The sequence below is a fragment of the Physeter macrocephalus genome, chromosome 18 (assembly GCF_002837175.3).
Source record: "Physeter macrocephalus isolate SW-GA chromosome 18, ASM283717v5, whole genome shotgun sequence".
Taxonomy (NCBI): Eukaryota; Metazoa; Chordata; class Mammalia; order Artiodactyla; family Physeteridae; genus Physeter; species Physeter macrocephalus.
In genome coordinates, this window is record NC_041231.1 from 55,210,761 (window position 1) to 55,225,836 (window position 15,076).

The window sequence follows — 15,076 nt, forward strand, 5'->3', positions numbered from 1 at the left end:
TGTACAAATGATTGTACAGCCTGTCAGAAATTTTGTCTCTCCACCCACCCCTCTACTGTTTGGTTTTTTTCCCTGTGTGTCTTAAGAAATATAAAACTTGTAGCTTTTTCATGTAATTTTTCTTCAGCTAGAAGATGTTGTAGTTCTTCCTTGCCTGTAGTTTTAAATTAAATGTTTAAATTATAAAAATTTAAACATTTAATTATTTAGATTTTAGACTATCAGTAGAAGAAAAGCTGAAGAATTTACATTTACTTTTGCACCTTCATTTCATCTGCTTTGTACATGAATGTCTGATTTCAGTTTATCAGCTAAAAACTACTAAATGTTCTGCTTTTGTTACAGACATCAATGGTTTGGGGATTTTTTTTAAAGTTTGCTTTTTTTGCTTTAGAATTTTTTATTTTCTAAGAACTGACTAAAGCTTTCTTATTTCCATCTGCCATTCATTTTAAATCTGCTTCTTCCCTCTTCATGGATTATAACCCTTACCCTAATTCTGCCTTTACACTTGTTCAGGATCACAATCTGCTAATACCATTGGTGGTAAGAATATATAGACTTTATGTGTGCCTCTATTGTTTACGATCACCTATTTTCATTATCAAGAATGGGTTCTATTCAGCAGAAATTCTTAACATTTAATATTATATCATTCTGTAGCCATTATTGGGGTAAAAATCACCAATTATGATTTTTCTTTGACCTGTCCTTATTTATTACCAAAACCCTGGGTTTTTTAAATTATCCATGTTGATGCCACAGGTGTAAACATTCAAAAACGAAGGAGCTTTAGTAATGCCTTGAAAACATCTTATAAAAAGTATAAAATGGTAATTTGAAAACTTTAGGCAGCACAAGAGAAATTAGGTATCTAATTTCAAATTTCATAAATTAGAGTATTTTCTAGTAGCATGCTATTCCCTAAGTACATCATACTCTTTTTCATCAACTATATGGTTTTCCTAGAAGAAATAATTAGCCTTGGTAGTTCTTTTGCTGGGGAAAGAGCCTCGATATTTTCTTCTAAATATAAATAATTCCAAAATGGGTTGTAGGCACTGGAATTAACACGCTGTTGGTGAGGGCCGGGGGGGTGGGGGCGGCCATTGGAGAAGAACAGGTAATGATTAACACTGCCAATTTTATTTCCCAGGAGAGGGCATGAATGAATTTAAATATATAGAGAGTGAGCTTGCATAGTTTTGATAAATTCAATAAATCTAGAATAGGTAGTGTGATTACTCTGCTTCTATACTATATGTTTCCTCTCTGCTGAATAGATCCACATTTCAAGGAATTCTCCAGTCTCCTACCAACACTGTCACCCCCTAAACTTACATTAGTTTTAACAGAATAACGTGTTGTATGTGTTCAGTTCATAATTTATACTTTTTATACTGTTGCAAGTGTTCCCATAAAATATTCCATCAGCTTATCTTGCATTGTGAGTTTGTAGCATGTTGGGTGTTTGGGTGTTTTGGTGTGTATGTTTAGTTTAGATGCTGCATGGAGAAAATAGGTGCCTTGTGAGTACCTCTAAGGTTATAACTGAAAGAAGCTTGATTTAAAGATTCTTCACCTGAAATATCATGAAACAATTCAAGTGAGTCATCATTTTAAAGTACACTTGTATAATTTCCCTGCAACAATTTAGAATTCCTTCTACACAGATAATAAATTGCTAATGTCATCGTAAACATTGATTTGTTTTACAGTATTGCTATAACCAGCAGAAGATGAGTTTCATTTTGTGTGCTAATGAAGTTTAGGAATTAAGCATGAGTTTAAATTGTATTCAGGAAGACCATGCCAAGAAAACAGTAGCCAGGGTCACAGATCAGCAGCCCATGAACCACATTCAGCCTGCCTCTATTCATGTATTATTTGGTCTACACAACATGATAAAAATCAGGAAATGTCAAAGCTTTCATTTAAAAAACAAAAAAGTCCCAAAATGTAGCCATTATTACCTCAAGACAGAGCTGGCTTGAACTAAAAAGTCACCACTCCCTGCCTTACACTCAGCACTGCTCCCTGGTTGATGTTCCCTGCTTGTCCGCATTGGCTTTGACTCTTTAATCTTTGCTCTGCGGAAGTGAAGTGTCATTGGGTAAGATTATACCAGGTGAGCAGTGACTGTGGAGAAGTACCCAACGAAGAGGAAACGTTGCTTTCATGAAGTTTTATTTAAGTGCAAGTTTAACTTTTATAATGCTACCATCCAGAATCTAGAGTTAAATTTTACCTTGGAGTTATCTAGTTCATTTTCCTTTTCAATGCAGACAAAAAATGTTTTGATTGACAAGGAGCTTATCCCCTTAAACACTAACACATGCAATTCTAGTTTAAAAGCATGTTTCTTAACTTTTTTTTGTTAACTCTTACCCCAATCTCTGAGATTTTGTCCAGCTCCCTTTCTCTATCCCTGACCACGTATCCTTTGTCTTCCAAGACTGAAAATCACTAGTTTAGAAAGGGTCTGCCTTCTTTGACATTTATTTGCCCACTAGTTGTGTTTTACCCTCAGTATACATCTGCTTGGCAGACTGGCCACCCAAGACCCCTTTGCTATTTGAAGGCAAATAGCAAAATGCAAGTTCCTTTTTCAGCTGGCCCAACTTTGTAAACATTTAAAATTAAATCGTGTAAAAATTTAAAAATATACATAGTTGCAAGATAACCTTGTTATGCCCATTTAGAGGCATCTCAGCAGGCAAACTTTTAACAGGAAGCACATTTTCATTACCATATTCTTAACAAAAATAATAGCAGTAATAGAATTATTTTTTTCCTTTTAAATGTGTAGCTTTAATATATAGCGTTTTAACATATAGCTTTAGCTGCATGAAATGTATTGTTAGATAAGTTATTTCTTTGGAAATCTTTTCTACTATTTATGTTCTGAAAATCATAATAGTGTTGTCCTTATTAAACATAGCATCTTTTTTTTTAAACATAGCATCTTATACTCCCCAAACTGAAAATATATTTACATGATTTACCATTCAATCCTAGTATATATAGTATACCTTTTTATTCCAGGTTTTGAGTATATATAAACCTTCCTCAGTCTAATTCCTTTGAACTTAGAACTGCCATTCTATTACAGTTTTCTCAGGTGTACTTCTTGAATTTTTATCCTTTCAACAAGTTCTCTTGGAGTTCACATCTTAACATTCGTATGTGTGTTTGGTGTTTAGCTGGCAGCCGGTCTGGGTCTCCGGGAAGAGTTCTGACCACAACAGCCCTCTCCACTGTGAGCTCTGGTGTTCAAAGAGTCCTGGTCAATTCAGCCTCAGCACAGAAGAGAAGCAAGATACCACGAAGCCAGGGCTGTAGCAGAGAGGCTAGTCCATCTAGGCTCTCAGTGGGTAAGGTTTTTGTGCAAAACTTGGGACCTTGTATTTCTTTAGTATTTCAGGCATTGAAGACTTCGATTTAGGCACTTTAAGTTAGAGAAAAACAACTTAAAATTCAAGGACAACTGAAATATAGGTTAAAAATGGAATTAGAGATCTTATCTTGAAAGTATAATTCATTTATATTTTAAATCTTTTTATTTTAGTAAAATACCATTTTACTCTTCTAATCACATACAAACTAGAAGACTGTATTCAAGAATTTTAACTGTATTCCTGGTAATGCTTCATCAAGAAAAATTTCTTCTCAACCTTAGAAAAAACTTATTTATTAGTTTTTAAGAAAGAAAAGAATAGGGACTTACCTGCTGATCCAGTGGTTAAGACTCTGCACTTCCACTGCAGGGGGCATGGTTTCGATCCCTGGTCGGGGAACTAAGATCCCACATGCTGCATGGAGTGACAAAAAAAAAAAAAGAAAAGAATAAAACCAAAATATCAAAAATACAAACTCTATCTCCTGTTTACTCCCCTTCTGTGCTGCTGTTGCTTCATACCAGCCCGAAGCAGTCGTATTCCTCGACCAAGTGTGAGCCAAGGGTGCAGCCGGGAAGCCAGTCGGGAGAGCAGCAGGGATACGAGTCCTGTTCGCTCTTTTCAGCCCCTTGGTAAGTGTTTGGGCAGGTGTGACGCATATTGCTTTCCTGTTGTGTTCCTACCATCTGATAACCTCAACACATCCTGGATTTAGTTGATGATTTCTTCAACTGTATCTTTTCCTCTATCTCTTTTCTGTCTTTTTAAGGACAGTCAGAAGGAAATTATATGTTTGGGCACTTCCTTTGACATTTATCTGTCTTAAATGAGCAAGTTAGACATTGGATAAACAATTTGCCTTCATAATCAAGTAAATATCATACAGATTTAAACTACAGAATATTGAATTCAAGATTTTTCTTAACAAATCTCCCTATAAAATTTAAAGACAATATTTAAATATTTACTCTTAAGTGAAATATGGACTATTTAGTTTGATAAAAATACTTTTGTCCTTTTTAGCAGAAATATTAACATTTCACCTTAGATATTTCAGATTACTAGAAAGAATGCTACAAAATAATATATGAACTACTTATTAAAATGGGAGGGATTAATATTTTTACAGTATTTTACAATTTAACAACATTTCCCATGCATTAGCTTATATCATGTCATTTCTGTGAAACCTGTCTGTCCCTGATTATAGAGATTGTATTATACCTTTGATTATAATACTATATTTACCTCAATTATAAAAATATTAAATGATTTTTTTTTTTTTCTGTGGTACGCGGGCCTCTCACTGTTGTGGCCTCTCCCGTTGCGGAGCACAGGCTCCCGACGCATAGGCTCAGCGGCGATGGCTCACGGGCCCAGCCGCTCCGCGGCATGTGGGATCTTCCCAGACGGGGGCACGAACCCGTGTCCCCTGCATCGGCAGGCGGATTCTCAACCACTGCGCCACCAGGGAAGCCCATTAAATGATTTTTTAAAAACTAAATATTTTAGAGTAATTGGAGAGGCAGAATTTTTTTATGTTGAAAATCTTTAGAATTTCTGTGTGGTCCTCAGCATTTTAACTAATACTTTGTTTATATGCACTTACCTATAGCCATTTCAGGTTTTTTCTTTTAATTCCATAAAATGTAGGTTACTGTAATACTTAAGAGAGTTGCACTTCAGACTTTGTGACACTTATGTAGAACATAGTTCCACTCATTATTTATTGGAATTATTATTTCCTTCAATAGACACGTTAGTATAGAATTTCTAGAGATTAATTTCTAGTTCTTTGGGCCATTTGGCTCAACTATATCACTACTAGGCTATCCTGTACTGACCCTTTGAGCTAGGAACTCAGGCAGGGGTATCCTCAACCCTTGTTTGTGTTCCAGTCCCAGGTGCCAAAGAGTTTCCTTCTGTACTCTGCCAGAGGTAGATTTAGTTCATGTACAATATACAGTGGGCTTAGTCTGTAGAGTATCTGTGTATGTGTGTGTATACATGCACACACACATACATATACATATATATATGGTACATCCTCATGCATATATGTTTAAAAATGAAATAAATCTTACATTTGTATAAAGTAAGCATGCCACCTTGAAGAGTCGAAGGAAGTAGAGTGGGTGTGTGGTAGTTTAAGAGCATATATTCTAGGGTCAGATGGCCTAGTTGATACCCCAACTCTGTAGCTGTTTTATACCTGGGTTTTTCCTTATCTGTAAAGCCAGAATAATAATAGCATGTAGTTCTTAGCATTGCTTTGAAGACACTGTAAAGGAGAGAATACTTGAAAACTGTCCCTCAGAGCAGTGTTTGCACACGGTGAGCACGTGGTTATCACGGTCATCGTCACTGCTGCGCCTGCTCTTCCCAGTCTTCCCGCTGGAACAGTGCTTGCTTACCTACAGTTAGTTGTGTGACACATCAGTGGCAAGGATCTTAGATTTTTTTAACGGTATAATACTTACATTTGTATAATGTAGAATTAGTAGAAAATGTGAGATATCGGGAAGAAACAAAAATAGGTTTCTGTACCATTTAAACCTGTACAATAGTCAGAGATTAGAGGAAATTTATAACCAACTTCTAATTACTTAAAAAATAAACATGCTAATATGCTTTTTTTTTTTAACATCTTTACTGGAGTATAATTGCTTTACAATGTTGTGTTAGTTTCTGCTTTATAACAAAGTGAATAAGAACGTATACATATACCCCCATCCCCTCCCTTTTGCTCCTCCCTCCCACCCTCCCTATCCCACTCCTCTAGGTGGTCATGCCTATTTTTAGAGAGATATGTTGTTTAGTCATTGATCTTCTAGATTTATCTAAAAGCCGCCATTTGGCAATTTAAATCATTTAAATTTTATTATTAAAGGAGGCAGTTTTCCCAATTGTGATGAAACATCCTATTTGGTTTAAAGGTGGTTAAACCTTTTAATCATATAGTTTTAGAAGAATTGAATTTTATAGCCCTTTATTTACATATGGATATTGCATAGTAAAGGTAGCAGATTAGTCCTATTTATTACACAGAGATGAAGATAGCATTCCCAGAGATCAGATTGTCCTTTTCATTCCCATTTTCAGCCATATTTGCCTACATTTTTCTCTTTCTTTATCTGATGAATCCTTTTGTCGCCTCTGACTTGAATATGGCCATTCAGCAGATGAATCCCATAGCTTGCCATTTATTCAGTTGTTAACACAAGGCCAGCATCAGGGCCCTAAAACGCCAGAAATAAATCAGAGCTAAACAAAGATGAACTCTGGAACTCACACTCTTAGTTTCCATCTGTTTCTGGAACCAAGATTCAAAAAAAGGCTTACATTATTACAAGTGTGTGAGTGTTATTTTCAGCCACAGATAGCTATTGATTTCAAAAGGTTTTCAAAATTTTTTCACCTATTAAAGCATTTCCATATTGCTTCAACTCTTCCTTATCATTTTAGAAATTATTGTGTTGGGTAAAATTAAAACTATATATTAGTATGTTTTACTAATGATACCAGTCACCTTTCAGGTTCTGTTAAACATTTTATGCAACATTCTCTCTTTAATCCTATCTCTTAATCTTTTTGATCATTTTCTTATTCATTAAGGTCCTGTGGCAAAGGAAAGAGTAACTCATGTAATAAAAGTATTGTAACTGTTCTCATTAATATATCTGAAGCAGAGTAACTTTTAAAATGAGTAATATGTTTCATTAAATAATAAAATGATTTTTTCCTGGCTTATTTGTTTGTATGTGTAAGAAAAAGGCTGACTTTATGATGTTTTGAAAATCAGGATTTTAAGATCTAAAATTTTAAATATCCTAAATTTAGATTTAGAGAGATGTCATAAATAAAAGGAGAAGTCACAAGTTTCTAGGTTTTTTGATTAAATTGTTAATACTCCCCTTTTTTGGTGCTCAAAATGTGCTTTGATATTTAAATAATCTACTGAGTGCAGAATTTATATACTGTGAACCATTATAGGAAACATTTATGTTAACATAAATGAGGTATGTTATCTTTTGAACAATGTAAAGATGGTATGTGTACTATTTAAGAGCAAAGGCCTTGAAAGACTACAGATACTGAGGTGTGGCTTTGATCAAATTAATTAACTTTTCTCTGTGCTTTAGTTTAGCTGTTTGTAAAATTGAATAGTAACAACTGCCTCACTGGGTTCAGGATTAGAGGAGATGGGATTATTATTGGTTACTATTTACCATAGTGGTTTTTTTTTTTGAAACTACAGTGTTCATTTTTTTGTCTCATGCTTGTACTTTTGACATTTCCTTCCATTTGGATACTTACTTTTTTGTCTCCTGTGAGCTTATGTCTGTCCCCTTAGGTGTAAGATCTGTTGTGTGTCAAGGAAGATATTGCAATGCAAGTGTTCAGTTGCCCTAGTCTAAGGCAATATTCTGATCCTTAACTATTAATAGTAATACCATTGTGAACTAACTCTCCTTGCCTGACTGTAGTGCTGCCACTATTCCTTGTTTCTGTAGTAATAGATGAGGTTTGTATGGTCCTGTTATTCCAGCCTCCAGACACCATTCCAGATCTACTGGTGCCCTCTACGCCCCCGATGTGTATGGGGCCTCAGGTGAAGGATGAGTACATTTTCACTATCATCTGTGCATTCATCTTAAGTTTTTTGTCTTCGTCAGTTTCCATTGAGTAATCATGTTTTAAAATTGATTTGTTTTATTTACATTTAATTTGTTGGAGAATAAGTCATTTGTGGGTTTTTAAAAAAACTTTCCCCCAAGTAACTTTTTTCCCTTCAGCAATCTTATTTGAACATTTTTCTCACTGGAGATGGGCGTTTTTTTTTTTTGTATAACCTAAGTTATGTCATTTTAAAATATAAAATTGTTTTATGTTCTCAGTTATGTACTTCATCTTTGTATACCTGTTTAAAAAAAAAAACCAAAATGGTGGATGAAGTGTTTTAATTGTAAATGATGGTATATTGTAGAAAGTAGTTGAGAAGAAGAACCCATCTATGGTTTGTCTTTACATATCTCAAGAGTGTCGGGCAATAGTAGGTCCTTGACAAATATCAAATGATACATCTTAGTTACAGAATGAATCAGCCTATCTTGAAGGAGAAGAGATAATAATTGGAGGGGTTTTCCCTTGTAAATTCCTGGCATGCCTTCCTTGAGCTCCCTAATTGTTACTGGTTTGAGAATTGATCTTTGTTCTGGGCTACTCTGTGGCTCAAGCAAACAGATGAGATTTGCCTGACTGATATAGCTAGATTAATTACAGGGCTATAGACTTGCAAGCCCTTAGGTAGCCAGCCATGCTTTTTTCTATCTTCTGGTGAAAAGTATATCATAGCTACTATTCTTTAAATTTACTTCCCACATACTGTCAGTGATTTTAATTGCCTTTGCCCTTTTATTTGACCAAAAATAAATGTACCCAGAGAATACAGTATTGCTTTTAAAATGCTTTGCCCCATTGGTTTTTTTTTCCTCCTCTTAAGGATTTTAAAGTTTCCAACGTGACCCTGTTAACATTTATGGCTCTCTCAAAGCTATTTTCCTTCTTCTGATGAATTAGGTCCAGGGTATGGGATCAGCCAATCAAGCCGACTGTCATCCTCTGTCAGTGCCATGCGAGTCCTGAACACAGGTTCCGACGTGGAGGAGGCAGTAGCAGATGCCTTGGTACTTTTCTCCATTTCCTTATCTTTACAGATGTTCCAGCTGTGAAACTAATGTATGAGTGAGCCATTCCACAGGTGTGGGAAAGGAGATGGGAAAATTCTTGTGGATTAAATCTAGGAACATCAAATATGGGCAGTGTAAAAAGCAAAACAGTATAATTAATTCTTGATCTTTATTAATTGCCAAATTTTTAAGCCAGGGCCCATAGTAATTGATGGGATGTCAGGAATATAAATATTGATGTTGTTAATATGGTGATGTTTTTTATGCACTGTAATACACTGAGAATAAAGGGAGATAGATCAGTATATAAATATGTACACTACAAGTATGTAATTTCAAATTTAGCTTAACCTTGGGTATTTAGGGATTGTTTTAGTTTGGGGTACAGTTTTGTTTAGTCTTTTACTTGTTTGTATTTTCTGAGCTGAGAGAAAGTACAACTTCAAAATCCATAGATCTATGATGGTTTGTCAGAAGAGTGCTGTTCAGATAGCACTGTATTTTTTTCTCACTTAAAATTATGAAGGAAGTATTAGAAACAGTGATTATAATTGGCTTTTGCCTTTTTCCCAAGTCAGTTCAACATGATAATTTCTCTTTCAAATTATAATATTAATCCTATACTTGAGAAGTAAGCATTTACTCAGTTTTTTGCACAGAACTTATAAAGGTGTCATCTTTGTTTTGAAATTTAAAAATACATTATGCCTTTTAAAACCACATATCACCTCTTAACCAGTGTTGATACAATATTTGCCAAGTGTATTTGAAAAACAAGTTTTTTAAAATATTCATTGATCATAGCTGTAATATATTAAATGTAATCATGTGTAGTTCTGTTCTAATAGTCTGTATGTGCTGAATTTTTCTCTTTACCTTAGCCATCTGATTTTTCTAATCAGTATAACTAAGTAGGAACTTTGTTCTCTTGAGCTTGGGACATATTGATCACATCTTGTTCTGGTGATATTAAATTAGTCATACGTTTTAAATTTACTATTCCTCATCAGTGTATTTCTCAAATTATGTTTTTTAGTTTCTTGTAAGTGGACGATTTACTAGTTAAATTCTGCTCACATAAATTTTATGAATTGAATGGATTATTCTTGAACTATTTATTACTTGTTATAAGATGTTGTATTTGATTTATATGAGGAATATTTAGCCACCAGGGCTAAAAGCTGAATCCCAATAATTTGACTGTGAATACTTCCATTATTTGCATAACATAGATATTCCAGTTATAGCTATCAGTTTTTAGGAAAAGGCTATCCAACTATTAAGTCTAATTGGACCTAGGGAAAATCACAGAAATAAAATTAACTTTGGAAACAACAAAAGGATCCAAATAGGAAGAAGACTTGAGTTTCTTTGGAAAACTGGTTATGGGAATATTTTCTGTAGCTTAGATTTTTTTCTTTGGACTAAAGGATATTGACAAGTTAAAGATATTTTCTCGTAATAAGCAGTTCTTATGTATCTATATATTTAAAAAGTTAATGTTTCTAATTATGGGCATTGTTTATGCCTACTTCACTGTGCTGTTTAGCAAAATGTTTTTCATTATTTTCAATTTTTCTCTTTAAAAATCTGCTCTCAGCTCTTAGGAGACATACGGACTAAGGTATAGACATTGCTGTTTTCTGACATCTTATGATACCATAACTTTTTTTTCTTTCCTTCATCAGTTTAACAGATGATAGTCTTCTATAAAAACTTCAAATGGAAGTAATAAAATCCTTAGATATACATCATTTTTCTGTATATATGATTATATGATTATCAACAGGGAGATAGTGCTTAAATAGAGTGTCCTATGGGGGTTCTCATCCTTTAAGCCTGATTACTTTGTACAAATGCGATGATGTCATCGACACTGATGTCTATAACAAAACTGGTCTTGAAGACCAACACAGGAAATACCACATTTTTGCCATTCTAAATTAAGTTGGTGCCTCTAAAATCAATTTAGTGATGGAAATGTCATTATAAAACTATTTTTAATTGAGTTCAAGCTCTATTTCTTTTAGATTTTAAACTTGGAGAATTTACGTCACCTGGAGCTGTGTAAAATTATTGTGCTTGAATGTTTCTTAGAAATATCTTCACTGCTCACCAGCCTAAATTCAAATATCAGATTACATAAAGATTTATTTCTAATTCTTCCAAAGAATCTCAAATAAGCTATTTATTCTGTCTCATTTCACTTTTAATATTCAAAGTAAAATTAGCAGTTACATTTATTAAATAATAAGCTTCAGATGTAAAGAAATCAAAGGAATCTAAATATGCTTTCTCATAAATATTGAAATAGACAGTATAGACACATTGGGAAGAACATGGAGGACCCTCCAGGAGCTTGCCTCCTAAAAGTAAGAGTAAGCAAAACAGGCTCTCATCATTCTCTGTATTTTACTTCTCTAGGAAATGTCAGGGTTGGGTACAAGAGAAGAAAGAGTGGCAAGACAAGTGATAGTAGAAGTGAAAGGAGAATAGAGGAAAGAGAAGGTTGAGAGAGAGAAAAAAATAGAACTTTACATGGGGAAACATGTTTTTCTGATCCATTGCCCATTTTCTGATCCATTCTCATCCTTTAAAACGGTAGTAATTTCTTCTTAACAACTCAGAATTTTAGTACAGAGTCCATCCGTTTATACTCTTGTAGTTCTTTTTGGTTTTCCAGAAAAAGGAAAAAGATAAGGAAGAACCCCATGTTTTTAGTGCTCCCCACTTTACATATCTGACTTCCATACAGTAGTCTTATTCTGCTTTTACCACTCGCCATAGTTAAAGAATATTTCATCATCTACTAACTCCTAAAACATGTTTTTTGAAGAAAAACTAAATATCAACATTTTATTATTACACTGATTAGCAGCATGCTTTACACTGATTTTTAAACAAAAAACAGCCTTTTTTTTGGTCAGTAGAAATTTGTGAAATACCGGCATATTATTTTAGCTACCACTAATGAGAGTCTTTATGTGTAACAGAAAAAACCTGCTCGAAGAAGATATGAATCATATGGGATGCATTCAGATGATGATGCCAACAGCGATGCATCCAGTGCTTGTTCAGAACGCTCCTATAGCTCTCGGAATGGTAGTATTCCTACATACATGAGGCAGACAGAAGATGTGGCAGAAGTCCTCAACAGATGTGCTAGCTCCAACTGGTCAGAAAGGAAAGAAGGCCTCCTGGGTCTGCAGAACTTACTAAAAAATCAGAGAACGCTAAGGTGAGTTATATTGTCTTTAAAATAATTGTCCTGTCTGGTTAGCACTTTTTTCTTTTTTTTTTTTTTTTTTTTTGGCGGTACAAGGGCCTCTCACTGTTGTGGCCTCTCCCGTTGCGGGGCGCAGGCTCTGGACGCGCAGGCTCAGTGGCCATGGCTCACGGGCCCAGCCGCTCCACGGCATATGGGATCTTCCCGGGCCAGGGCACGAACCCGTGTCCCCTGCATCGGCAGGCGGATTCTCAACCACTGCGCCACCAGAGAAGCCCTGGTTAGCACTTTTTGACTTGACTTTTTCATAACACTTTAAAGGTACTGGTATGGGCTCATACGTGTCCTGAATTCAGAAGGTGGCATCAAAATATTTTCCCAAGCCTTAATCCTTTAGGACCATCTATACTATTGTTACTTTTAAAAGTTTTAATTAACTTGCTCTATTTAAAGAAACATTCTAAAAGGAAACTTTTTATTCACAAGTAGATGTTAAATGAAAAATGTTATTAATTTTTTTAATGAAAATAAATAATAAAATATGCATAATATTAAAGCTGACTCATTATTAAAATTCATTCCTGATAAGTTTTTCAGTGAGATGAAAGAATATTTATGCTCATTTGGAAATGAAGGTACATTCTTGGTGTTTGTGTAATATTTGAATCTTGGTATAATATGAAATGAATTTGGAGTGAATTTCTCTAAGAACAGAAGTTTAGGGACTTCCCTGGTGGTCCAGTGGTTAAGACTCCATGCTTGCACTGCAGTGGGTGCGGGTTTGATCCCTGGTCGGGGAACTAAGATCCCCCATACTGTGTGGTGTGGCCAAAAAATAAATAAAGTTTAAAAAAAAAGAAGTTCAGGGCTTCCCTGGTGGCGCAGTGGTTGCGCGTCCGCCTGCCGATGCAGGGGACATGGGTTCGTGCCCTGGTCCGGGAGGATCCCGCAGGCCGCGGAGCGGCTGGGCCACTGAGCCTGCACGTCCGGAGCCTGCGCTCCGCAACAGGAGAGGCCACAACAGTGAGAGGCCCACGTACCACAAAAAATAAATAAATAACTGCCGATGCAGGGGAACTGAGTTCGCGCCCCGGTCTGGGAGGATCCCACATGCCGCGGAGCGGCTGGGCCCGTGAGCCATGGCCGCTGAACCTGCGCGTCCGGAGCCTGTGCTCCGCAACGGGAGAGGCCACAACAGAGGGAGGCCCGCATACCACAAAAAAAAAAAAAAAAAAAAAAAGAAGTTTATATTGGTTTTTAGTTGGGTTTGATTCGGTTTCCTTTCCTAATGGCTTCTGCTTACTTTTCCTCTCTAAATTCTTTATTTTTTAAAATTTATTTTATTTATTTTATTTTCGGTCTTCGTTGCTGCGCGTGGACTTTCTCTAGTTGTGGCAAGAGGGGGCTAGTCTTTGTTGCGGTGCGCGGGCTTCTCATCGCGGTGACTTCTCTTGTCATGGAGCACGGGCTCTAGGCGCGCAGGCTTCAGTAGTTGTGACACGCAGGCTCAGTAGTTGTGGCTCACGGGCTTCATTGCTCTGCGGAATGTGGGATCTTCCCGGGCCAGGGCTTGAACCCGTGTCCCCTGCATTGGCAGGCGTATTCTTAACCACTGCGCCACCAGAGAAGCCCCTCTTTATTGTTTTTAACTGTGTAATGTTTTAAATTTCTATGGTCTATCCCTTTAAGAACATAGTTTCAGAAAATTCATAAGTTTGAGTATGGTGGAAAATAGCGGGCCACTTCCTGACTTGATACCTGAAATCAGAGTTTGATTTACTAGCTGAATGTTTATTTTAGGAAGTATTAGAACTATATAATTTAAAATAAGTGTTTATCTATATACTTTCTAATATAGTTTAATGCTTTCATATCACAGTTCATGAATCACTACAATAAATCATCATACTGTTGTTCCCAACCCCATCAAGATTAGATTAGTATTAGGTTCAGTATATCTTTTTAAATGGCAAGGAAATAGTCATAGTTTAGAAAGATTTTAGCCCTCAGGTGGCAAAATTTAAGAAAACATCATAGCATTTAAAAGGATAAGATTCATGTGCTGGGAATGTCATCTGTATACTTTCCTCTTTTGTGCTACATTAATGAAGTACAGTTGTATTTCTTTTCATATAACTTTCAACCTTTAAAATAGTGTCTGTCTGTTACTACAGAATTATTGTTGCATTTGATAAATTTGTATTTAGCCCTGACTAGTAAATCTCACTAATTTCTCATTTAGGAGGGATGATTTTTTTTAGCTTTTTTTTTTTTTTTTTTAAGAAGCCCAGTTATATGTAAGGTCACTTTTTTTTTTTTTTTTTTTTTAGGCTGTGTTCGGTCTTTGTTGCTGCATGCCGCTTTCTCTAGTTGTGGCGAGCGGGGGCTACTCTTCATTGCAGTGTGCGGGCTTCTCACTGCAGTGGCTTCTCTTGTTGCAGAGCACGGGCTCTAGGCGAGCGGGCTTCAGTAGTGTGGCTCTCGGGCTCTAGAGCGCAGGCTCAGTAGTTGTGGCGCACGGGCTTAGTTGCTCTGCAACATGTGGGATCTTCCCAGACCACGGCTCAAACCCGTGTCCCCTGTATTGGCAGGTGGATTCTTAACCACTGCGCCACCAGGGAAGTCCCTGTAAGGTCATTTTAAATGACTTCTTCCTACAGCAAGATATTAATTCCACTTCATTATTTTGACAGTCGAGTTGAACTGAAAAGATTATGTGAAATTTTCACAAGAATGTTTGCTGATCCTCATGGCAAGGTATG

At 35.9% G+C, this 15,076-nt stretch overlaps 1 protein-coding gene across 15 annotated transcripts in view; it reads left to right on the top strand.

Annotated features, from left to right (window-relative positions):
- The window catches only part of CLASP2 (cytoplasmic linker associated protein 2), a 180,249-nt gene that overhangs the window by 118,625 nt on the left and 46,548 nt on the right, over window positions 1-15,076 (top strand). For 8 of the 15 annotated variants that reach the window (XM_055079794.1, XM_055079797.1, XM_055079795.1 and 5 more), the window contains 6 exons: window positions 3,204-3,374; window positions 3,923-4,030; window positions 7,948-8,010; window positions 8,979-9,085; window positions 12,082-12,326; window positions 15,008-15,071. In XM_055079794.1, coding sequence (XP_054935769.1) covers window positions 3,204-3,374; window positions 3,923-4,030; window positions 7,948-8,010; window positions 8,979-9,085; window positions 12,082-12,326; window positions 15,008-15,071 — 758 coding nt within the window. The remainder of the gene's footprint in view (window positions 1-3,203; window positions 3,375-3,922; window positions 4,031-7,947; window positions 8,011-8,978; window positions 9,086-12,081; window positions 12,327-15,007; window positions 15,072-15,076) is intronic. The other 7 variants (XM_055079798.1, XM_055079801.1, XM_055079800.1 and 4 more) reach the window with 2 other exon arrangements.